Raw genomic sequence first — 25,138 nt, 5'->3', positions numbered from 1 at the left:
TAGTTTTTGTGTTGAAATTTAACCTTGGGACTAGTGTTGTAGTACTCGAAATCGGTCGCTTTTTGAAGGTCTCGTCTTGGAAAAGAAAGCATCTCTACTCGGTCTTGTCTCGGCCTCGGACAGGGCGGACTCCAGATTTAAAGTGAAGATCGGTCAAGACCACCACTGATTGGCTATTATTCCATGTCATCACTGTGATTAGAAGGAACACACCCCTGTCTAAAAGAACAAAACTCTTTCAGTTCATTTGTAGTTTAATTATTGTTCCCTGGTTACGACCTACCCGGTATTACAGTCTAAGTGAGTGACACACCTGCTGTACACAAGATGATTTTTCAGTGATATTTATGGTCTTGGTCTTGTCTCGGTCTCGCCCTGCCTTGGTCTTGGTCTGGACTTGGTGACTCTTGATCCCTAAATGTCTCGATCTGGTCTTTGAGCAGTCTGGTCTCGATTAGTGTGGTCTTGACTACAACACTACTTTGGGACTATAGCTTATTGTATCAAGATAAGCTGGGAGCAACGTTTAGAAAAAAAAATCCACTTTGCAGCTTTTTGGTGTCACATACAGGATAAAAAAAACTCACGGATGTTTCTGTAACCTTTTGTTTTTGTGTTCAGTTTTTACTTGGCGGTACGAAAGGAGGCACACTCCCACCTGGTGGACGGGACAGGTCACAGACCCCACTACAGCCTGCGAACTCTGTGCAGGGCTCTGAAGTACGTGGCAGTAAACCCCTGTAACAGCGTGCAGCGCTCGCTCTATGAGGTACGAGGATATTCACTAAAATATAAAAGAAAAGAACATCGAAATATTTTAGTTAGGACCCCACGAAAAGTTCTGAGTTAACCGTCTCCCTGTTTCTTGTCTGCAGGGTTTCTGCCTGAGCTTCTTGACTCAGCTGGATAGAAGCTCTCACCCTGTGGTCCAGAAACTGGTCTGTCAGCACATCCTGCTGGGGAACACAAAGTGTCTTAAACAAGTAAGAGCCAGTTCCACACACAAAGCCTGATTTATACCTCTGTGTTGAATCTCCTACCCTTCTATCTACGCTTACGCCTTCGATGTAGTCTGATGTGAGGGGATTGGTCAGGTCAAAGGTCAAAGGTCAGGTCAAGTCGTGGTGAGAAAGTCGACTATTTGCCTCCTACCATGCAGCTCCTCCTGAAAATGTTCAGGAGTCTTGAGCACGTGTTAAAACATCAAACCATGTTCTTTGAGTTTCTACCATTTGTTATGTGTTTAATCAGTAAGATTAATTTATAATGTAGATTGAAACATAAAACCTGCTGACTAGGTAACAAAAGAAACATAAAGGATACTTAATAACAAAGCATAATAAAAGACGATGAGGAGAAGAGAAACAAACAAAGCAGACATCATAAAGGGTGCACACGTGCTAAATATCTGGCTTGGGGGGCTTGGTAAATATGTGTTTATGTCTAAATCCAAGTTAGAAACATACTGTAGTTATCAGCAGCACTTATGTATCACAGGAACTGTCTGATAACAATCTATTTTTTAACTGTAGTCCTTTAGAAACATCAATCTATCTGTGAGATAATAAAATCACTTCCTGTTTAATTTCCTGCAGCCCATCCCGGCGCCCTCAGGCCGGCCGTGTGTGGACGTGGAGGGGTACTGGGTCTCTCAGGGGGAGATGGAGCCGGCTCTGGACCCGAGCTACATCCTCACCGCCTCCGTCAAACTGAACCTGCGTGACCTCGCCAGAGTGGTGTCTGCAGGGTAGGAACACAGCCTGACTCCCTGCCCGTGTTTTTAAATCGATTGGGCTCATGGACTAATGTCCAGACGGACATTTTGGCAGAGCTCAATCTGGCACTTTAGGAAAGCTGCATCCGAGTGCATGGGGAGAAAAGTTTGGCTGGAATGAATCCCCGCGCTGTGAGCGACCTGATGGGCTCAGATCAGTTTCAGAGGCAGAGCATTGATGATGTCTGACTGTTGGCTAGTCAGCTGTGGAGCCCATGAAATGATCTCACATTGGACCTTTACAACACAGCCTCAGCCGACCTTTTGATATTACTATAACCACACCTCCTTTACAGTAAGGGTGCAAAAAGCTACGTCTATTTCATAATAGAGGGGTGTGATAGGAATTAATCCATCAAAGATTGCCAACAAACACCAGAACCACAGGTTGAAAACAAGAAATGACTCGTCTTTGGGTGTCTCAGACTTCTATTTTTTGTTGCCATGGTAATAAATCAGTTATCAACATCACTGGATTTAAAACCAGTATTGTATCCCAGTTTAACTCTGCTATTTTTACTAATTCAAAAAAAGATGTTACACTCTGGAAACTTAGTTTCAGTTTAATTAAATCACAAATCTTTCTGAAATTGGTCCGACTTAAAAACTGGTCGCTGGTAACGCAGTGGTTAGTGCGCGCGCCCCATGTATGGAGGCTATCGTCTTCAAGCGGGTGTCCCAGGTTCGAATCCGGCTTGTGGCTCCTTTCCCACATGTCATACCCCGCTCTCTCTCTCTGATTTCCGACTCTATCCACGGGCCTGTCTTTCAATTAAAGGCACAAAAAGCCCAAAATAAATCTTAAAAAAAAAAATAATAATTAAAAACTGGTCGCACGACTAAAGAAAATCAGGTCTAGATTGGTCTGCAATCATACAGCAATTCTCAGCTTCAAGATTAAAGAAAAAAAAGAGTAATTCTAAAACTGTTTGCACTTTTTGATGTAGAAGTTGAAATGGTGGAATGTACCTTTAAGACAAACTGTTGCTAAGTTACTAGAGAGACAGACAGATGTTAATTTAAAACTGCATAGATACAATTAACAGATGATTAAAATACTAAAAGTCTCTGCAGTCCTAAAGACTTTATTATTATTAATGTTACATTTGTGATCATTCGTTGTTATATTTCTCTGAGCAGTGGATGAATACATTTCTGTGTTCAGCTCTTCTTTTGATTCTTAATGATCCACTTTATTCTCCAGCTAGTAAGACTCTGAGGTTTATTTGGTTCAGTCAGTCAACAACAACGCTGAACACACCAGAAGTCGTCACTCACTCTCATGAATCTCATGGTTCCACAGGTCTCACCCAGTGCTGATCCAGGGAGAGACGTCTGTGGGGAAGACCAGTCTGATCCGCTGGCTGGCTGCAGCCACAGGAAACCAGTGTGTGAGGATCAACAACCACGAGCACACCGACATCCAGGAGTACATCGGCTGCTACTCGTCCGACGACCGGGGGAAGCTGGTGTTCAAAGAGGGTATGAGTATCTCACACTTCTTTTTCTAGCCTTTGTCTTATTCAAATCCAGTTCTACAATAAAAAAGTGTCTCCTGTTTCTGCTGCAGGTGTTCTGATCGACGCCATGAGAAAAGGCTACTGGATCATCCTGGACGAGCTGAATCTCGCCCCCACTGACGTCCTGGAGGCTCTCAACAGACTGCTGGACGACAACAGGGAGCTCTTTGTGGCTGAGACGCAGGAAGTCATCAAGGCTCACCCCAGATTCATGCTGTTTGCTACCCAGAATCCCCCTGGACTCTACGGAGGGAGAAAGGTACGTCATTCATTCAGTCTGAGAGGGTTTGACATGATGGTGTGGTCACAGTGGGATCATCTCAAGTTAAATGTTCAATGTAATCAAACGTATCACTCAACACAGCCTTGCTCTTATTACATCACCGTATTTCGTACTATTACGTCAATCCCACATACAGAGACAAAACAAGAACACACTAACATGAATACAGCTACGTTTATCTTTAAATCTTTTACACACTACAGAACCCTGTACGCTATCAAAAACTACAAAACATCCAGAATAAGCCAATACTCAACATCTCTAGAACATCATGATAACAGACATCATGATAAGCGTCACAAGAAGTTGTGGGAATGTTGTCCATATTATGTACGTCAAACAACATTTACACTCCTTTGTCTGTCAAAGAAAATATGAAAACTTACAGTAAGTTAACCCCGCCCACTTCCCTTTTTTCTCCAGGTTCTCTCCAGAGCTTTCAGGAACCGCTTTGTGGAGCTTCATTTTGACGAGCTGCCCAGTGGAGAGCTGGAGACCATCCTCCATCAGAGGTGCAGCCTGCCTCCATCCTACTGCAGCAAGCTGGTCAAGGTCATGCAGGACCTGCAGGTAATCACACACACTCCAGAACTGTCCTCCATCCTGATGATTTGTACAGCTTTCCTACCTGATTTTGGGTGATCTTTAACACTCGTGTGAAACGTGTTTCCCTCCTCCAGTCCTTGCGTCGGGGATCTTCTGTGTTTGCGGGGAAACATGGCTTCATCACCCTCAGGGATCTGTTCCGCTGGGCAGACCGGTACAGGCTGGAGCAGCAGACTGAAGACTCTCAGGACTGGCTGCAGCATTTGGCCGATGATGGTGAGGAGTCTCTCAGGTGTTTCTCAGATTGTTAATGTTATGACACCAGTGGACGTCCTTAGATTGAGCTGCTGTCCTCTTCATCAGGGTACATGCTACTGGCTGGACGTGTGAGGAAACCAGAAGAAGAGTCGGTCATCCTCTCCATCCTGCAGAAACACTTCAAACGGACGGTCAACCCTGAAAACCTGTTCTCTAAGAAACAGGTCAACAACCAGTTCAGTGAGTGGAACAGAAACTCTGATCCAGGTCATAAACATCTGGATCATGTATATCCACTTCTCTAATGAACTCATTCTAATACACTTCTTTAGTGTCCCAAAACTGCTTTCTTTAAGTTTATTTTGTAATTCTTGACGTTTGAATAAAAAAAGATGAAGATGTTTAAGATTTGCATTTCATCACTCGAAGAGATTGAAGCCAGCTCGTCTGATGAACACTGTTATTTTTGTGATGCCCTGATTGGCCAGGTCCCTTCATCGACAGCATCGCCGGAGTACCGGAGGAGTTTCGACACGTGGTGTGGACGCACAGCATGAGGAGATTAGCCGTGCTGGTGGGACGGGCGCTACGATTCGGAGAGTCGGTCCTGCTCGTAGGAGACACCGGGTGAGATTTAGGGCCTAGACCGCACGTAGGCCGGCCTTTTTTTAAACCGAGAATTTCCTCCTCTGTTTAAAAAATATGACATGCTAACATTTTGTCACCCTTCTTCTGCAATGCATTTGTAACTGTGTACTTATGTGTAAGAATGTAAAAAGTCCAGTTAGCAACGTTAACACCAGCTCTTAAGGTTAAGTCTGCCATCGCCCTGATCTCATAGACAAAAGTGACAGTGACGCACAATGAAGTCAAACAGAGGAGAAACAGGCGTGTTTTCCCTGTCTACACATGAACACCTTAAACTGAGTTTCTGAAAATCGCCCCCTGGAAGGAGTTTTCCAAAAGGTCAGTTTTTAGTGACCTAAAACGCCAATCAGTACGAAAGGACAAAACGCCCAGAAAAAGCTACATTTAAAAAAATGACTCTCTACATGTGGACTCCTCCAGGCCTGATTAAATCTCTCTTTAATAAGAGGAGAGTAAGATGGACACTTGTGTCAAATTGTTCATCCTGCTCTGTACTTTCAGATTTGAAAGAATAATATCTGCTCTGGGGTTTCACCTTGATAACTCACTTCATTTGTTACGTTCTCTGTGTCCCCTCACCAGTTGTGGAAAGACGACAATCTGCCAGCTGTTTGCGGCTCTGGCCGGACAAAAGTTCTTCTCTGTGAATTGTCACCTTCACATGGAGACGTCCGACTTCCTGGGAGGCCTGAGACCCGTCAGACACACACATCAGGTACTGGAGCCTTTAGAGCAAATATCTGACATAAACGTGTAGAATAATAACTTTTACATTTAGTGTGTGTTTCTTTTGTTTTATTGCAGACTGCTGGAGAGGACAGCCGGCTGTTTCAGTGGCACGACGGTCCTCTGGTTCTGGCCATGAAGGAAGGAGGAGTGTTTCTCATGGATGAGATCTCTCTGGCAGACGACTCGGTGCTGGAGAGACTCAACAGGTAAACATGCAGGAGAGGAATCTGCAAGTTAGATGATAACTTATGTGCACAACATCAAGGGGTGCCATCGCCATAGTGATGAGGTGTTGTGGGCTCAGCATACACCAGTGTGTTGGTGTTGGAATGTATGGTGAGTCAGTTTTTTGGGTTTGTAGCTGTGTGTGTTTTGGGAGAGGGGACACTCAAATGGAGTTTGGTAGTTCGTTCCACCACCAGGGGTCGACAGAGGAGACGAGTCTAGCTGGAGACTTCGGGCTCTGAGTTCAACTTGTCATAAAGTTAACTCTTTGTACATTTCAGTATGTCTGTTTATTCTGTGTATTTAGCACTTTTGAGTTCTGACACTCCACAGGAACACGACTTGTTGGTCCATACACAACACGGACAGACACGTATCAAACGGTGACAGCCCTTTACAGTGTGTTGTGTTTGTTTTCAGTGTTTTAGAGACGGAGAAGTCCCTCGTGCTGGCAGAGAAAGGCAGCGGAGACGACGACGACGTGGAGATGATCAGAGCGACTGGAGGTTTCCGTCTGGTGGCCACCATGAACCCCGGAGGAGACTTTGGAAAGAAAGAGGTACTTTAAACAAAACATGTCTCTGCTGTTAGAAGAGTTTAAAAGAAAATAATAATATTTGTAAAAAAAGAAAAAAAAACCTCATGTGTCCTGCTGCCTTCAAAAGACACAGTTTTGTATTTGCAGAAACTGATTCTACTTAACGTTTGTGAATACAGATCGCTCCAATGTGTTTAGATAGTAACAAAACAGATCTGTGTCGATGGAGACTGATTAATGTGTGTGTGTGTGTGTGTCTGCTCTTGGACAGCTCTCGCCCGCCCTCAGGAACCGTTTCACAGAGATCTGGTGTCCTCAGAGCAACAACCGCGGTGACCTGGTTCACATCGTCCAACACAACCTGCGCTCAGGACTCTCCCTCGACGGTACATCAGCCCTGAGATGAGCAGATTCTAAAACAAGCTGCTTTGTACTTCATTGATGTTTGAGTGATGTTTGAGTGATGTTTGATTGGTGTCACCTTGGATCACTTCATTTTTTACCTCAAATAAACTGGCCTTGCCTACATGGTGTAACTACATAGAGGATAGCACTGACGTGGTTTCTTTGGTATGAAACACAGGCGGCGACATCGCAGAGCTGATGCTGGACTTTATCGAGTGGCTGACGCAGCAGGACTTCGGCCGCCGCTGCATCCTGAGCGTCAGAGACATCCTGTCCTGGGTGTACTTCATGAACGCCGTGTGCGAGCGCGACGAGGACGGCTTCATGACCATGGGGGCTCTGGAGGATGAAGAAGAAGCCGAGTGGGACCTCAGACTGGACACTGTGACCGCCTTCATCCACGCTGCGTGTTTGGTGTACATAGACGGCATCGGCTCTGGTGAGCTGATTGATTGTTTTGAGTTTAGAGAGATTTACTGTCAAAGGATTTTTTTTTTTTTTTTTTTTTAAATGAATCTAATGTGAGACTCTTTTTTTCATTGCAGGAACCACAGTGTCGTGTGCAGACAGCGCCCTCCTGGCTCGCAGGCTGTGTCTGGGTTTCCTGCAGCAGCGGCTCGGTAAGATGACCAAACTGGATCAGGAGATGCTGGACGCCCTGAGAGTGTACGACAGCAGCCTGCAGAGGGAGCCCCAGTGGGGGGAGGACTTCTTCGGCATTGACCCGTTCTACATCGCCTTAGGTACGTCATGCAGTGATTCTTAACAGATTTATAAAGTCATATCACAACAGGAAACTGTAAATTACACACTAAAAGAAATAAATCAAATCTGTGATGTCATACTGTCAGCTGGTGACCTTTCAGAGTAAAGCTTTGTTTGTTTGCATGAACCAACCTTTCAAACCTCACAGCATCTTAAACCATCTGTTCCAGAAATTGTTAGTGATGTCGCTGAGCTTCTCCATTACAGCGCCTTAGAGCAGCTCTGGCTCTGAGGTGTGTTTTGTTTCTTGAGACCCAGTTTATCTGCCTTCAGGTTCACTTCAATAAAGAAGCATCAACATCACAGTCTGGCTTGGGTCTCTGTCAAACATTCATCGCAAACCCATAAGGGGACAGCAGCAGGAACCATTGATCAGTATCTCCAACAGGAGAACAAAACTAAAAGGACATCACATAGCCTCAGACAGCACACACACTCACACACACACACACACACACACACACACACACACACACACACACACACACACAGCGCCTCAGACAGCACACACACACACACACACACACACAGCGCCTCAGACAGCACAACACACACACACACACACACACACACACAGCCTCAGACAGCACACACACACACACAGCGCCTCAGACAGCACACACACACACACACACACACACACACACACACACACACACAGCCTCAGACAGCACACACACACACACAGCCTCAGACAGCACACACACACACATAGCATCAGACACAGCCTCAGACAGCACACACACACACACACACACACACACACACACACACACACACACACACACACACACAGCCTCAGACAGCACACACACACACACACACACACACACACACACACACACACACACACAGCCTCAGACAGCACACACACACACACACACACACACACACACACACACACACACACACAGCCTCAGACAGCACACACACACACACTCTGCCATCTCTACAACCGTCTCCCCTCAGGCCACAGATACAGATCTCTCACTTTCGGGACTAATCGAGCCATGTCAACACCACTCCTTTAACTGCTCATAACAATTATTTGTCACCTATTTATCATGCTTTTAATACAGCAACTTGATGTGTGTGTGTTTTTGTGTCTAGCTGTAAGTGCACTGATGCTCTTTTACACATATGAAGTTCCTAACGGATAAATAAAGTTATTTGAATTGAATTGAAGAGGTTTGGGGAAAACCACTTTTCTTATTTCTTCTTGTCAAAAGGTAATGAGACTGACAGCTAGCTCCAGTCTGTATAGAAAAAGGAAAATGTGTCCCTTTTGTCCACAAAGATGATGCTGCAGGCATTACAGCTCATTCACTGAAGCATGAATGAATGAATGAATCTTTTTATTTTCATGTCTGGCCTCAAATGGCACATCCTTAATAGGATTATTCAGACACATTTAAAGAAAACCTTTCCTTGTGCCATCACACTGACACAAAATCAGCAAATCCAATGGACTACATCAAAAAGTGTTTTGTACCCAAAATGTGTCAAAAAGGAGCTCAGGTTTAAATCCCAGGTTTGTCTTTTAAGTAGAGAGTGGTATATACCATCCTTCTGAGTACAGAGAGTTGATATCACACCACTATGACATACGTCTGTAACGTTTGATTGGATGCATTTTTTCTTCTTATGCTTTAAATAATCAGTTTTTTTGCATTCTGTTTGTGCACACAGGGACTCGGACTGAGAGTCGGGACCTATCCGACTACGCCATGGCGGCGGGGACCACGGCAGTGAATGCTCAGAGGCTGCTGCGGGCGTTGAAGCTGCAGAGGCCCGTGCTGCTGGAGGGATCCCCCGGCGTGGGGAAGACCAGTCTGGTGTCGGCGCTGGCCAAAGCGTCGGGGAACCAGCTGGTCAGAATCAACCTGTCAGAGCAGACGGTAAGCCTCTCCGTTTGTAATATGTAACTCTGTGTTCATACCTTTAATACGAGACATTGGTGGCTTGAATAAGCTTTAAACTCTCTGGTACTGATGACGTTTCCTCTCTGGCAGGATGTGACTGATCTGTTTGGGACTGATCTCCCTGTGGAGGGCGGGAAGGGAGGAGAGTTTGCGTGGAGAGATGGCCCCCTGTTGGCTGCTTTGAAGGCAGGACACTGGGTCGTCCTGGACGAGGTAAGAACCAGTAGTTTCATGTTTTCTTCATTAAGACAAATGGTACCCTGAAGACGCTGATATAACCTGCTGGATTAAACTGACCTGTGTCTCCACAGCTGAACCTGGCCTCTCAGTCGGTGTTGGAGGGTCTGAACGCCTGCTTCGATCACCGAGCAGAGATCTACATTCCTGAACTGGGAATGAGCTTCCAGGTTCAGCACGAGAAGACTAAAATCTTCGGCTGCCAGAATCCTTTCACTCAAGGCGGAGGACGTAAGGGGCTGCCCAAATCCTTCCTCAACAGATTCACTCAGGTAAGCAGCAGCCGAGGTGATTTCCACTTTTATACAAACTTTAATAAAAAAGGTTCTTTCAGTGATTCTGGGTTTTCAAGATCCTCTCATGGATCATTCTTACCATTGCTCTCCAGGAGTGTCTTAAAAATTAGATCAAGCAATAATCAGGAACGATCACTCTTTGGGGGAACCTTAAGAGGCGAGGGAGAGTAGGAACGATCTGTTTGATAAGTCTAGTCCTAATTGTTTTCTCTTCTTTTAGCGTTTTCTTTCTAATTACTTCTTTGTTTGCTTTTAAATATTTAGAGAGTTGATCCAAGAGAATCATTCTGCAATTTCTTCTTCTTTGTCTTTAAAACGGTTCAAGAAAATAGAAAGCTGGAAAAACATGTTAGTGGATGTTGTTGTTGTTAGAGTGTCAGAGTAGAATAGTGATATTGATAAATACTAATAATAATACATTAGACTTTTTAAGTGTTTTTCTGAATACTAAAAGATGCTTAACATAGAACAACAACAAAACAAAAAACAAAACAACACAGAGAAAATAATGAAAAAGTAAAGTAAGAGCCGCAGGATGGAAACAGAGTGTTGGAGGTTGTAGGCGATGTTGAAAAGTCTGTAGGGATTTGTTGAAGGTGGAGAGCAAGAGGGAGTCCATAGTAAATAAAAATAGGCATAACATTTTAAAGTACTATATAAAGGCCGGACTGAAGAAAATAGTTTTTGGACTCGATTAACATGCGAAGGATCTCAGCTTTTATTTTATCTTTCAACCTGCTAAAACTTTCTCACTTTTTGTAGTTTTATACCAAATAAAAAAAACTGAAAGATTGATCCTGGATTTCTTTGATTAGACTTAAAGAGCACGTTACCAGTTTTCATGCTGTGATCTTTTCTCATCCCTGCTCTTCCTCACTTTCACCTTTTGTTCTCAGGTTTTTGTGGACCAGCTCACCAACAAAGACATGGAGTTCATCGGAGACTCCATTTTCCCCAACATTGATAAAGAAATCATCGCTAAGATGGTGGAGTTCAGTAACAGGGTAGGTTTCTTTTTTAAACTAATAAACTGCTGACTAAGAGAAACGATCACTCAACCCGTTGGCAGGTTGTCTATCAGGGATTGTGTCTCACGTTTAAATCTGTAACTAAAAGAGGTTTTCCTCCCTCCATCAGCTGGTTCAGGAAGTGTGTGTGGAGCGCCGGTGGGGTCAGAGAGGGAGCCCCTGGGAGTTCAACCTGCGGGACATGTTTCGATGGTGTCAGCTGATGCAGGCTGACCAATCCCCGGGCTTCTTTAACCCGGGTCAGCATGTGGCCCTGGTGTACGCTGACAGGATGAGGACGGAGGCTGACAAAGCTCAGGTACAGCATATTTATAACTTTCTTACTTTTATGGGACTTTTTTCCTTTTAGTTTTCATCTTATTAAGAAGTTAAATCTACCCCCCCCCCCCCCCCCTCCGCTTTTCCCTACAGGTGCTGTCCGTGTTCAGGAAGGTGTTTGGGGAGGACTTTGAGCCTTACAGCGGCTCCAGAGAGTTTCACATCACTCCGCTCAACCTGCAGGTTTGTAGAAACACTTCCTGATTTTCACCTGAACATTTTATAGACTTAAAGAGACGAGTGAAGTGTTTCTCCTCCCCTGTAGGTGGGCTTCTCTGTCCTGCAGCGCAGTGGCGGAGCCCCCGTGGCCCTCGACCCTCCTCTGTCCATCACTCACCAGGCGCTGCGGCCCCTGGAGTCCCTGATGAAGTGCGTGGAGATGGGCTGGATGAGCATACTGGTCGGCCCCACCGCCAGCGGGAAGACCAGCCTGGTGAGGCTGCTGGCTCTGCTGACGGGACACCGGCTCCGGGTGATGGCCATGAACAGTGCCATGGACACCACGGAGCTGCTGGGGGGCTTCGAACAGGTAACCACCATCTCTGACCCCCCCTTTGTCATCATCTAAAAACATCAGACAACTTCACTCAACACTTTCCCCCCTCCTCCTTATTCCAGCTGGATATTATGCGGCCATGGCAACAGGTGCTGGAGAGCGTGGACTACATAGTTGCCATGGTGATAAGGCGTGGCCTGATGTCTCTGGACGTTGGCGTGCAGGACACAGAGTTCCTGCTGCAGACGTGGGGTCTGTTCTGTCGCTGGCTGAAGGAGGAGGGGCTGCAGAGGAGCGGAGGAGCCGTGAACTCGGAGGCTCTGAACAAGCTGGAGGTCATCATCATGCTGCTGCAGAAACTCAACACCAAGCTCAAAGTCTTCACCGGTGACGACCTCAAATACACACAAACACACTTCAATGATGCGTTTCTTTAAGGAGTTTGTGTTGATGAATGTGTTCTCTCCTGCAGACATGTCCAAGCTGCAGAAGGACTTCACGCTGCTGAAGGAGCGCCTGGCTCAGCTGGAGGACGGGTGGACTAACGGAGGCTTCGAGTGGCTGGACGGGATGCTGGTTCAAGCTCTGCAGGCCGGAGACTGGCTGCTGATGGACAACGTCAACTTCTGCAGGTCAGAAAAAGCGCACAGCAGGATATTCTCCCTGGAGGACTCGGCTCCAGCCAATGGGAGGGGGAGTTATGTCTATATATTCAGTCAGTGCATTGACTGTCAGTGTCTGCCCATGACCACTACTCCACACTTAAACGGTTGCATTACGTTCTCTGTTCATCAGTATGTTGTTCTCCACTCTTTAGTTCATATTGTGATTCTGTTAAACTACACGTTCAACATAGCATTGATATAAAGGAAAATATTGTCATTATCTAGATATTTTCAGCAGTGAAGATGTGGAAACAGATATAGAGTGTACTGTTCCTTCATACTTACACACATGACCGTGTGGAGGTTTGTAGAAAATTAAGTACTTTACTATTACAAATCTGACTTTCTTGCTTCAAAAGAGAGCGATCAGAATCATAAACAGCTGATTATCACAAACCCACAACCAAATGATTCATACATTCACAGGCACTCAAATTAAGTGAACTTTCAGATTTTAGAATAGCATCACTGGTGTACAGAGAAGGCATGTGATGTGATTTCTGTTTTACTTACCATTGTGCCGCTTATATATGTCGATATGTTTGAGTTTCAGCTTTGACAAATCAAAACACTTTGTTGCATTGTAGCCATGACATCATTTAAAGAAGCAAAGTGATTATAGTTGTAAATGATGAGACATCTTACGAGTTAAAACAACTATCTTCAGACCATAAAAGCCCTCTATATTTATATGAATATATATATATATATATATATGTGTTAATATACACTGATGTGTTTTGTGTGCAGTGCTTCTGTCCTGGATCGTCTCAATGCTCTGCTGGAGCCCGGCGGGTCTCTCACCATCAACGAACGAGGCGTCATAGACGGGAAGACCCCCCAAATCACCCCACACCCTAACTTCAGGTAAAACTAGATCTTCTTAACTTTGAGTTTGAGTCATTGAAGAAGTCCCCGCTCAGCTGGTGTATGTGTGTGTGTGTGTGTGTGTGTGTGTGTGTGTGTGTGTGTGTAGGTTGTTCCTGACCATGGACTCTGTGCACGGAGAGCTCTCCAGAGCCATGAGGAACAGAGGGGTGGAGATCTACATCCCAGGGGAACATGAGGGGGTCTGCTGGGACTCACTGGACCTGAAGACCCTGCTCCACACTGCGGGGGTGACCGGGGACTGTGTGTGCGAGCTGCTGATTGAGATACACAAAGGCATCAAATCTGCCATCTGGGGTAAACACTGAATAATAATAATAAAGTTCTACACTGTCGGTCAGTCTGCAGAGTCAATAACCATCTTTTATCTTTCAGACTCCCCGGCCTCATCGCTGGCCTCACTCCTCCACGCTGCCACCCTGCTGTCCTGTCAGCTGCAGAGAGGTGTAGATTTACCCAGCGCCCTGCAGCATGCATGTGGAGAGGCCTACTCGCACTGCCAACGCACCACTGCCAACCAAAAGGTATCAACACCCCCTTAAAGAGCCCTCTTAATCTCTTGGTCAATTACATGGGTCTCTTTTATACCTGCCTGTGCTTCTGTATACACAGTATCTGTATATGTAAGGCCGTTGAGTCAGAGTTCTTTGCATCCAGCTTTTCTTTTGACTGTGATTGAAACAGTCATCGGATGACAGAACTTAGGTGCATTGTTTTCCCCTGCAGCAAGCCCAGCAGGTGATCGAGCAGCACTTATCCATCCTGGACACGGAGGACTGGGGCAGCGGGCTGCTGTGTGCCGGGGTCTGGCCCGACGGCTTCCCTTCAGCTCTCCTCTCCACCGAGGACTCGTGCTTCTCGGCCGTGCTCAGAGACGGACAGGTCCTGTCGTTCTGCCTGAACACCCTCAGCCTGCAGGGGAGACGGTGAGCAACACATCACTGAATATGTGACTTGAACTGAGCCTGACCTTTCAAATGTTCAACAGAAAAAAACTTATATTTGATGTCAAACAAAACAAACACAGTGTTAAAAAAAGTGAAAACAAAATATCAAACCAATGAAAATGCCTTTCCCAAAAGTGTTGACATTAAAATAAATATTTGACCCACAGGAGTCGTCCGCTGAGTCTGAGTGACCTGCAGAGGGCGCTGCAGAGCAGTGCGGTCCATGAAGGCCAGGTGTTCTCTGGAGGCGTGGTGGATCTGGCGGATGGAGACGCTCTGAGACTGATCCCCACGGCGGTGAGACTGCTCACAGAGAGAGCGTCGCACGGAGACTGGATCCTCCGCAGCAGCTGGCTCTCACACCTCGGGAAGAGCTACAAACACATCCCTGGTTTGTAACCTGACATTTTCAAACACACCGAAATAATAGAATCCTTTTAACAAACAACATGTTAACGAAGTAAATGTTTCAAATTACAGTATATTGTAATTTCTCCTTTCAGATATTCAAATAGTTTGTTTTGTATGGTATTTTAGATTTTAATACAGTGTCACTCTTGACTCTTCCAGATCCGGCTCTGGTCCAGGTGGAGGCGGGAAACAGAGCTCTCAAGGCCGTGTTTGGTGGTAAACTTGCTGAAAAAGGAAAGTCACTTGCTGAGCTGCTGCAGCCTCACAACATAGGTGAGCATGGCTTTAAAGAGAAAGCAGTAACTGTCCCTGGTCTCTCTGTAGGATCCTTTGTGTATTAGACATTTAGAATAATAATCCACCACCTTTAACCACAAAACAACCCACTTCAACTCAACCTGGTTCACACTCATCAAAAAACTAACCTCCACTATTAACTGACCTTCAATCCCCAATGTTATTTTAAAGGCAAATAATTTGCCAAACCATGTTCTCTCTTTTTGTCTCAATTATTTGTCTCACGTTTCCGCCTCCTGCTAGTGTCTGTCACAAGTATTATCCTCTGTTTTATTTCCAGATGAATACAGAATCCTGGTGGACATGCGATGGAACAAGCAGTACCTCGATATTTTGGCAAACAAGTGCAACTTTGAGGACGAGGAGAGATACGCCGAGTTTTTGGAGGCGCTGAATGCAGTGGCCAACAGGTGCTGAATATTTTCCTTGAATATGAAAGTACAAAGACGTGATGACGGCTGAGCTGAGTCACTGCACTTTAGCGAAAAAAAGCCGTTTGAAAAAGGGTTCTGTCAACAGCTCTAGCTAGTGGCAGGCGACAGTATTGCAGTCAAAGCATAACATTAGACCAGCATCAAGGGCCAAGATATGAAAATATTAGGGCTGTACATTTTAAAGTCAAGTGAAGTTTATTTATATAGCACATTACATACGACAGGCTCAATATGCTAAAGATGATTAATCGCTGAATTTCGATAGTTAAAAGCGATTATTCACATTTATAACGTCATGTTTGAAATTCGTCTTTCTTTTCAATTACTGTGACTACAGGAAGACATTACGAAGGCTTACCTACAGTGTGCCTAAAGGGACAAAATAGCTTAAAAATGCATTATTTTCTGACCTTCATTGAGGGCGATTAACGCAATAATGTTGACAGCCCTAAAAATGCATGAATAATTAATTTAACCAACTGGTCATTATGGTGCCGACTTTTACCAATGTAGTCAACATTCCTAGAAAAAAATTGAAAAAATAAACATATCCTCCTTCCAGTCTGGAGATATTGTATTAACATTGGTGTAGAACAAGTTAGTATGCTAATAATTTCTGTTCAATCAAAAGGAAAAGATGATGCAAATGTTTAAAACTATTTAGCTTTTCTTTAACTTTCACTCATACACGTGTGTGTGGACTTTGTGTCTCAGGATCGTCCTGACGATGGACAGAGAGGAGAGGTCTGTCATCTGCACCTGTGCCATCAACCTGTCTGCTCAGAACTGCGCTCTGAGAATAGCCACGGCCTTCAGCAAAGGTATGCACGGCACACTGTGTGTAAATATGTCTCCACATTGAGCTGCACTGTGTGTCACTCAGACTTCAACAGTGTGTGTTCCTCTTCCCCTGAGCAGGCACTGTGGATGTTGGTCACCTGCCCCACCCCGTACTGATGCACCTGCGGGCCTTCTTCGACCTGTGTGACTCGTTCATGCTGCAGGCGGTGCAGAGCGGACAGCCCTACATCTCAGACCACATCATGTTCGAGGTCAGAGTTCACTTTCATCACTCTGGCACTTTGCATCTCCATGTTTGATTTCTTTCTTTTTTTTTTAAGATTTATTTTTGGGCTTTTTGTGCCTTTAATGGACAGATAGGACAGGGGATAGAGTCGGAAATCAGGGAGAAAGAAACCACAGGTGGGATGTGAACCCGGGCCGCCCGCCCACAGCCTCCATTCATGGGGTGTGCACACTAACCACTGCACCATGTTTCATTTCTAATGCTGCTACAGCTGCTGAAATGAGTGCCCATAGTGTCTCCACCGATTATCTGTCCAAATGATCCTCAAGTGTGATGTTGTGGTGTCAAGACGATTCTTTTGCTTCTTCCGATCGAGTCTCTCCGATCTGGAATCGTAAATATCAAACATGTTGGATATTTACTAATCCAGCTCAAGCTGCCTCCAACAGAGCTGAGCTAAGTGAAATATTGAGACAGAAAAAGAAGACCAGCTTGTGACATTATGGCAACAACACAAGTGTCTTTATATAGTCTCAAGACGTAACACAATAGGACTGACAAGGAAAAGGTCTGGACAGATGATGACAGGAGTTTCTGTGAGATCCTGTGTCTGTTAAATCGTTTCAACAAACAGCTGGTGTGTGTGTGTGTGGTCTTCTGTGCGGGCTGTCTGGCTCCTTTAATTCAATTTTGTACAACTGCGTTCACATTCAAGCTCGTTACCAACACATATAACAGGTTGATTTCTACAACATAAACACAATGCTCTTAGATGATAGAAAATCTGAATGACTGTAAATCCATGAATGATCTCTATATCTTCAGAGGTGGATCATAGCTCGTATAGATCTTCAAAGTGTCCCCCCTCTCTCTCTCTTGCTTTCTTGTATCTTCAGATCCTGCAGCTGCTGCAGTGGCTCGATCGGTTCTGGGACGTGTGCAGCACGCTGCCAGCCGACTCTCAGGGCATCTCTGTGCTGTCTCTGCACTGGCAGTGGGTTCAGAAACACCTGATCCTCCGGCTGCCCCAGCTGCTGCTGGGAGACAACGACACCTCCATCGAGTAAAGCACTTTCTCTCCACATTACATCCTCACTACTGTACATAGAGTTATCAAAACAACAGGATGTTAAACTTCAATACGATACTAATAAAAATCTAACATTATTGATACCTGTTTCGATAACCATGGCAACAATATATGACGTCCTGGGCAAGCAAACCTGCTTAATTTAGTTATAATCTATAATCTTATCTAAAAGAATCAAAGTATTGATGCACAGTATACATGTTGATAACCTTAATACAGTTTATACAATTCTTAAGACATATTCTATGTTTCAGTTTCTACAGTTTTTGTATTTTGCATCACTCTTTGTTTCTGTTTTTACTCCAGAGGTAAGCAGGAGCTGCAGGCGGTCTCAGCAGCCATCCAGACCGTCCTGTCCACCCCGGTGTCTGTGGCCACAGCTCTGAAAGGAATCCAGAAAACACTGGGGAAAGCTCTGCCGTTCAAGGTCTGAAGACGCCTCATTAGCCCTCCGTTACTGTGAAACATCGTCTTTACACATATTTACTTGTTATCAGCTTCTTCTGGTTAACCTTCTTAACGTCACTGAATCAAAACTAAGACTCTAAAGTCCATCAAACATTGAATATTTACAGCATTATCTAATGTAAAGTCTCACTTCCTCCCTCAGTTGGAGTCGGTGGCTGAGTGTGCGTCTCGTCTCAGGCTCCTCAGTAAAGCTCTGGATGTGAGCGACCTGAGGCTGGACGGCTCCTCCAGTCCTCTGAGGCAGGAGCTGGTCCGGCTTCAGGGTGCCGGACTCGGGCTGGACGTCAAAGAGAGTCTGCTGGAGGCGTGGGGCCTCGTCCTGCTGGCAAACAACCAGCTGGATCCACACACGTCAGGTAAGCTTGTGTCATACGAAAACTTGTTTTTTAACCTCCTGACATGCCTCTGTGGTGGTTGGTGAAGTTTACAGGCCTGTTGAATACCAATCATTTTCATAAATCAACCACTATTAACCACTATTAGGCCAATCAGTTTGTTCCTATTAAAGCATGTCTTCCCCTCAGGAGTGCTGGAGAGGCTGGTGTCGAGTGTGGAGCAGCAGCAGCGTCAGATGACCTCCAGAGGTCTCCTGGAGGTCCGCCCCTCGTCTGAGGAGGAGGAGCCAGCAGAGGGAGTTCACCTGGCCCGAGGTGAGCTGCAGCAGCTCAGCCGCAGGGCTCAGCTCTGGCCCCTCATGGAGCAGCTGGCTGTCCTCAACCAGCTGAGACTGAGCACCGACCTGCTGCACCTCGCTCTCTCTCCTGGGTAAACATGCATTGTAGTCTCCTGAACAAAACAGAAATACTCCCAGGGTCTGGTTTAGAAACACTTTATGAACTCTTGCTGTTGAATTTCAGAGATCCGGAGGCTGAGGAAAGCTTACGTCAAGAACTCTCCAGACATCTGCGGTTCTGCCTCCAGTCCACACCGATGAACGTCAGTCAGCTGCAGCCGCTCTGGTTCCAGCTCAGCAGTGACAGGGTCAGTACAAATACACAATTCTACAATTCACCTATCAGACACTTTCTATCCAAAGCGACGAACATCAGAGAGTAAGAACAACACAAACAAGAATTTAGAGAGGAGGAAACATCATCAGGAAGTGCAAACAAACAGCTTTAAGTCTGATTGGACACACAGGTGCGGACAGGAAGTGACCAGAGGCAGAGCACTTTTTATTTTCAAGTAATAAAAGTTAATATATTGTTGATGAGCAACAACAGCTGTTCTTGAGAATTCTAATCACCTTCCTGAACATCAGCATCTTCATCAGTATAAGCTTTTCCAGCCAGAAAAAGTGATTTGCATGACTTAGGTTGGAGGTTTAAGCGTCGCTGTGCATAATAACGAATATGCAGTTTTTAATGTAATTTATGCAGATTAGAAATAGATGATGTGAAAATATGAAGCCTACAGATCACAGCCTTTGAGGGATGTTTCAGTGAACTGGGAGATGTGATCCAGTCTTGAGTGTTTTTGAGTCTTAATAATAAAGAACAATGATTTAAAGCTTTTCTCTGTCCTGCAGCCGTCTGAGGAGCTGCAGTTTGTTTGGTGTGAGCTCCTCTCAGAGGCTCTGTCCGCCCTGTGGACCAGCAGTGTGACCTCTGACCCCGACCTGTGGCTGAAGTGGGACCCGCTGAGACCTGAGACCCGTCAGGCTCTGAAGCTGCACCACGGAGCCGACAGCAAAGTACCGATCTTCAAACGTCTCCTTTTCATTTCTCTGTATTTGATCATCAGAGTTTCACTCACCTCTCTGTTTTTTGTTTTTTTAGGGACCAGCCTTGCTGAGCAAAGCCGTGTGGTCGCATTGCATGCTGGGAGTTCTCAGCAGCAGTGAGACTGGAGGTCGGTGGGAGCCGTCGGGGGCGTCCCTCCTCTCTCTCTCCCGTGTCACCCTGGGCGAGTGGAAGGAGCGGATCCAGCAGCTGCAGGATGTTTCTGCTGTGCTGTGGGACAACATGGCCGTCCCTGCTCTGACTGAGTTCAGGTATGGATTGACTGATCGGTTGACATTTTTAATTTAAACGAGTTAACAAGATTAAGTAGATAAAGCTGTCACAACAACAGAATTTTAACTTCAGTTTATACTAGTAGATATCAAGTGATATTGACACCTGTGTTGATACCATGGCAACAGAAACACAAGTTCAAGGCACTCGGTACACGGTCATTTCTTAGTTGTAATAACCAAAAACTCTTGCACACTGTCATAACCCGAGGTCAGACTACACGTTATAAGCACGATTATAGCCCGATCCGGCAGATGTAAGGTTTTGACCTTCGACCTCAAAAATCGATCATTTTATCCCATGTAGTGTGTCAGTGAACAACAATCAATACCACATCAAGGACGCTTCATGACCTGCAGACAGGAAGCCTAGCATGTTTGATTTAAAAAAAATAAATGTTTTATGCCTTCCATGGTGTGTTCTGTCACATCAGTGATGCTGACCAATGAGAGCACAGAGTGCTCTGCATGCCCAAAAGTGTTAAAAAAACTAAAAAAACAGAGAATATTGTTGAAGTTGGTGCTGCGTGATGGAACTACGAGACAAAAGACAAGCTTGTTGATCTCTGTCAACAACAGTTTTTATTTTGTTTACAATCGGCTGTCGTCTAGCCCCGCCCCTCCTCCTTCCAACGTCGGTTGTGATGATTGGTCGGATACCAAGATGTAGTCTGTCATGTTTGTTGGCCAAGTCACGTCACAAATGTATGACTCTGTGATCGTCTAATCTGACACACATATCGTGTAGTCTGACCTCGACATTAATCGCACAAAAACATCACAGAAATGTTGACAAGGTTTTTGTCTTTGGTTAAAAATATCACTGAAGGTCTCCAGTGCTTTTTTTTTTACTTTTGGTACTTTTTGATAAGATAGATCAGTAAATGAACAGAGATCAAATCGTTTTAAAACTTTATTTAGTTATTGGCACCAGATAACCTAGACGTTATGTTGCCTACCCATTACAGTCCTGTCAGCGACCTTGCTGAATGTCGTCTCCTACTCTCTCCTCCTAACCTTAGCCTTAGGCCTTAAGTGTCCACCTTGCGTGTTTTTCTAAGTGCCCGCGTCTTTTTTAAATAGTCTTCAAAGAGTAAAGAGCGTTTGCAGCAGCAGGCGACCGCCCGGACAAAAAGTGCAACACCCAGCTTCTTTTTTCAAGCACTCTGCCTTTTCTATGCGGCCGCTCAGAGCGCTCAAGTTGAAAATCTTTCAACTATTCAGAAAGGTGCTGTGGACGAAGCTATTATCCAAATGGTTCCTCCTTTGGATCGTGTCTTGTACCCAAATTCTCTGATCAGGAAAAAAAGCGACCTCAAATATTAAACATGCAGTAGGAAGTAACAGAGCTGTGTCGGTCATACAGCAGCTGTAGTCAACAGACTGTTGTCATAGAGACAGGACAGACTTGCAGGACTTTTCTACCCGGAAACACAAGGCCTTAGAAGATAAATCACTAAACAAGAAAGAGCAAAAGAAAATATTGAAAGTAAATCTAAACAGTAATATGGACCTATGCTCGACACAGAGCAAATATTTCATTTTTGAAAGAGATTAGAATTAAGTTTATCGTCATTTAGCCAATTCCTAATCTACTGTAAACAACTGCAGCACAAACATACATCCAACAGTGGGGTAAAGACACTTAATGGTAGAAAAATCATAAATGAATGAACAAACTTTTACTATCTCTCCTCCTCTCTGTACACACACAGGAGGTTCCTTTGACACAGTTTCTTTAAAAGGAATAAACATCAGAAATGTTCTCCACAATCATTAATATCTTCTGCTTTGGCTGACCTCCTCTCCTCAGGGCGACAGACTTCAGGCTCCAGGGCGCCGTCCTGCGTCGCCAGCTGCAGAGCATGGCGGACCTGCTGCCCCCCAGCCTGCAGGAGGGCTACATGGAGAGCTGTGAGAGTCTGGTGGAGGACCCCGACCCTCTGATAGGAGCTCAGGAGATCCAGACCATCTTCAGAGACTTCCTGCCCCCTAACCTCCTCCCCGCGGGGCTGCTGGAGGCCTGCATCACCTGCCTGCAGCAGTACGTCCAGAGCAAAGTCCAGGGCTCCAGCACGGCCGCCCGTTCGGGGCTGTTCTGGGTCAACATGGGCCTGCTGCAGATCAAAGTGTGGACCCCTCAGACCATCTTTGACCCGGCTGTGAAGAGAGCCTACAAACTCAACTACGCTCAGCAGGAGGTCAGAAGCTCCCTGTGTTCGTTATAGTACCTGTTTTTCTTTTTTCAAAATGTAAAGAAGTAGATCCTAACATAACTATATGTTTAATTTATTACACAAACTATATTTCATAAATGACAGAAAATAATTTATCATCAGAGTTTTGTGATTTCTGCTGCATCAAGAACTTTTGGTGAACATATTATGAATTTGTAAAATTTTCCCCATGGACTACATTACAGCTAAACAACAAGTATGCCCTATGAATACGTGTCTTTTTGTTGAAACTGGCAGAATTTTAAAAATACATGACATGAAGAAAATAAAGTCCTGTCCTACTTCCAGACAAAAAGCAAAGATACATATCTCATGACTTTGTTTTACAAACAGTAAAGAGAAAATTAGAAGCAGTTTGAAGCTTTGACTTTGGCTAAATGAATCTTGAACGTGCTCCTCTGTGTGTCTCTGCTGCAGCTGGCTCTCCTGCAGGAGGAGTGGAGAGGACGCAGTCTCTCGTCTCAGCTGATGACCGGAGCCGAGCTGGAGGAGAGCAGCATCATCGACGGCTTCCAGCATCCCAGAATCAGGTCAGAAACCATCCTGTGATAATCCACCTCCAAAAGGACCACAACTTCAAGAGTTTTCTCTGAGACGGTTTACTGTGCTATGACATATTTTTACCTTTTATTTTCATTTGAATGTGAAGAATATTCTGGATGTGCAAATTTAAAATTGAAGTTAAATCGTACAATTTGTGAGAAACACTGAAATCATCATTAGTATCATTTAGTCATATCCAAATTTTGATATTGTATCGAGTAACATGAGACTTCAGAATCAGTTCACAGCACATAAATGTAAGGGATAATAATCAGTATGGAGAGGAGGAGTGATAACATTGACCCAGAGTTCTTTGAGTGTACACATGATGCTGTGAGTAACTTAAGGTGACAATCCGTCTTTTAACCGTGTGTTTTGGACTTCTTGTCCTAGGTACCTGTGGATCCGCATGCAGCAGGTGAAGGAGCAGATCGCTGAGCTCTCCAGGAAGCAGGCCTGTCGTCCTCATGAGCCTCAGTACGGCCGTCTCTTCCAGGAGCTGCAGCACTACCTGTGCAGCATCGGGCAGGCGTCCGCAGTGGAAGACCTGCTGTCACACCTGCTGAAGGCCCTGCAGACCCCCTTCACCTCTACAAAGTCCAGGTCAGCGGTGCAGGGCCTGCTGAAGGAGGAGGCCGTGTGGCAGAACTCCCAGCAGCGTTTCTGTCAGAGGCTGCGCGAGGATTACCCCCTGTACCCCGATGTGGTCGGACCTGTTCGGACTGGAATCTTCCTGCTCAGACACGGCATGAGGCTGGTGGCTGCGCAGGTCGCTTCCACGCTCACACCTGCACCCGGTCTGCCCAAACTGGTGTCCTGCCTGCTGGCGTTCCCCTCCCTGTCCCCCAGCCTGCCGTCGTACCTGTCCCGCGCAGACTTCCTCTGCTCCAGGTCCTGTGTGGACGTTCTGCGCGGCCTCGTGAAGCTCCTCCCCCAGCAGAAGGACTCTGATCATGTGGTCCCTCAGTCGTCCACGCTGCTCCTGAACGCTCTGCTGTACGTTCAGTGTCACTCGATGACCACAGGAGAGTTCAGCACCGAGACACGCAGCCTCTTCAGACACATCTGTCAGGTCAGTGCTGCAGGCTGCTCCTGGATCCACTGCTTCTGTTATATTTCAACCTGGGATATATCCTAACATATTTTTAATGCATGAATAACTAATAGGTGTAAAAACAAGTTGAATTGCTCCTGAATGTCTCATCCTGCAGCAGTGAAACGTAATCATAGTGAATCTGCTACAAGTTGTTGTTTTTGTCCCTGACAGGCTCAGGTTGTTACTTTAAGTGTTTGACTACATCACAGAAATGATCCAAACAGAGATCTTTTTGTTAAAAATTACGCCCTTCAAAGCCATCAAACCCCTTTAACACAGAGATTGTCCCTTCATGACATCACTCCCACAGCTAGGTGTTTGTTCTGCCCCCTGTTCTGTGAGAGAGATTTATTTTCTGGAAAACCTTTTATAAAGTGATCATGCAGAGAAAATATTGGAAATGGTTCCCTCTAGACAGTCAGCTCACACTGCTTCTTAAATACAGAACACACCCCTACAGTATGGATAAATCAAAGGATAGTCATAAAACAATAAACCAGTACATCAATGTCAATACAACTGCTACAAGTGAGGAGCAGTTCCATCTATCTGCTCTTACTTACTCCTGTTATAAAGATTAGTTTGCCAAAATTCCCTTACAGTTCTGCCTTTCCACTGTAAACAGTTGGGCACCCCAGCCCTCCTAGAGGGGGCGTGGTCAGACACAGCTCATTTACATATTTAAAGGTACAGACACAGAAACAGCCTGTTCTGAGCAGGGCTGAAATAGAGGGGTTTATAGACCATGATCAAATACAGGATCAGAGTGGATTTAGAACAAGAAACTTCACACATGTTTTGTGAAGCTCTGAGACTTATTTAAACTTTTTGAAGAGGAGGAGAATATGTCACCTTTAAACTTTTGACATTTATGACAATCTTACATGTTAGAACATCGCAGGAATGGTTATTGTTTAAGAAAAACTGTTTTAAACATCAAAGTCACACACTAACAAAAGTCAAGGTAGCAGTCGATCAGTTTACCTGTGAAATATGGAGGCTGATGGCTTTTAAATAAAGTAAATAATTCAGA

At 45.2% G+C, this 25,138-nt stretch overlaps 1 protein-coding gene across 1 annotated transcript in view; it reads left to right on the top strand.

The window, feature by feature from the left end:
- The window catches only part of mdn1 (midasin AAA ATPase 1), a 62,469-nt gene that overhangs the window by 15,624 nt on the left and 21,707 nt on the right, over nucleotides 1–25,138 (top strand). The window contains exons 21-63 of the mRNA XM_020652622.3: nucleotides 622–769; nucleotides 876–983; nucleotides 1,596–1,747; nucleotides 3,078–3,256; nucleotides 3,345–3,553; nucleotides 4,001–4,147; nucleotides 4,258–4,399; nucleotides 4,487–4,621; nucleotides 4,870–5,008; nucleotides 5,612–5,744; nucleotides 5,834–5,964; nucleotides 6,404–6,542; nucleotides 6,793–6,907; nucleotides 7,105–7,365; nucleotides 7,472–7,669; nucleotides 9,381–9,589; nucleotides 9,704–9,826; nucleotides 9,925–10,122; nucleotides 11,043–11,150; nucleotides 11,284–11,472; nucleotides 11,586–11,675; nucleotides 11,758–12,021; nucleotides 12,111–12,375; nucleotides 12,461–12,620; nucleotides 13,404–13,520; nucleotides 13,630–13,838; nucleotides 13,917–14,065; nucleotides 14,268–14,467; nucleotides 14,656–14,879; nucleotides 15,059–15,172; nucleotides 15,477–15,606; nucleotides 16,345–16,451; nucleotides 16,549–16,682; nucleotides 17,554–17,720; nucleotides 18,054–18,174; nucleotides 18,358–18,571; nucleotides 18,740–18,980; nucleotides 19,073–19,196; nucleotides 19,744–19,908; nucleotides 19,994–20,208; nucleotides 22,043–22,430; nucleotides 22,884–22,996; nucleotides 23,403–24,081. Coding sequence (XP_020508278.2) covers nucleotides 622–769; nucleotides 876–983; nucleotides 1,596–1,747; nucleotides 3,078–3,256; nucleotides 3,345–3,553; nucleotides 4,001–4,147; nucleotides 4,258–4,399; nucleotides 4,487–4,621; nucleotides 4,870–5,008; nucleotides 5,612–5,744; nucleotides 5,834–5,964; nucleotides 6,404–6,542; nucleotides 6,793–6,907; nucleotides 7,105–7,365; nucleotides 7,472–7,669; nucleotides 9,381–9,589; nucleotides 9,704–9,826; nucleotides 9,925–10,122; nucleotides 11,043–11,150; nucleotides 11,284–11,472; nucleotides 11,586–11,675; nucleotides 11,758–12,021; nucleotides 12,111–12,375; nucleotides 12,461–12,620; nucleotides 13,404–13,520; nucleotides 13,630–13,838; nucleotides 13,917–14,065; nucleotides 14,268–14,467; nucleotides 14,656–14,879; nucleotides 15,059–15,172; nucleotides 15,477–15,606; nucleotides 16,345–16,451; nucleotides 16,549–16,682; nucleotides 17,554–17,720; nucleotides 18,054–18,174; nucleotides 18,358–18,571; nucleotides 18,740–18,980; nucleotides 19,073–19,196; nucleotides 19,744–19,908; nucleotides 19,994–20,208; nucleotides 22,043–22,430; nucleotides 22,884–22,996; nucleotides 23,403–24,081 — 7,753 coding nt within the window. The remainder of the gene's footprint in view (nucleotides 1–621; nucleotides 770–875; nucleotides 984–1,595; nucleotides 1,748–3,077; nucleotides 3,257–3,344; nucleotides 3,554–4,000; nucleotides 4,148–4,257; nucleotides 4,400–4,486; nucleotides 4,622–4,869; nucleotides 5,009–5,611; nucleotides 5,745–5,833; nucleotides 5,965–6,403; nucleotides 6,543–6,792; nucleotides 6,908–7,104; nucleotides 7,366–7,471; nucleotides 7,670–9,380; nucleotides 9,590–9,703; nucleotides 9,827–9,924; nucleotides 10,123–11,042; nucleotides 11,151–11,283; nucleotides 11,473–11,585; nucleotides 11,676–11,757; nucleotides 12,022–12,110; nucleotides 12,376–12,460; nucleotides 12,621–13,403; nucleotides 13,521–13,629; nucleotides 13,839–13,916; nucleotides 14,066–14,267; nucleotides 14,468–14,655; nucleotides 14,880–15,058; nucleotides 15,173–15,476; nucleotides 15,607–16,344; nucleotides 16,452–16,548; nucleotides 16,683–17,553; nucleotides 17,721–18,053; nucleotides 18,175–18,357; nucleotides 18,572–18,739; nucleotides 18,981–19,072; nucleotides 19,197–19,743; nucleotides 19,909–19,993; nucleotides 20,209–22,042; nucleotides 22,431–22,883; nucleotides 22,997–23,402; nucleotides 24,082–25,138) is intronic.

The sequence above is a fragment of the Labrus bergylta genome, chromosome 15 (genome assembly GCF_963930695.1).
Source record: "Labrus bergylta chromosome 15, fLabBer1.1, whole genome shotgun sequence".
Lineage (NCBI taxonomy): Eukaryota > Metazoa > Chordata > Actinopteri > Labriformes > Labridae > Labrus > Labrus bergylta.
This window is presented reverse-complemented; position numbering and strand designations above follow the sequence as displayed.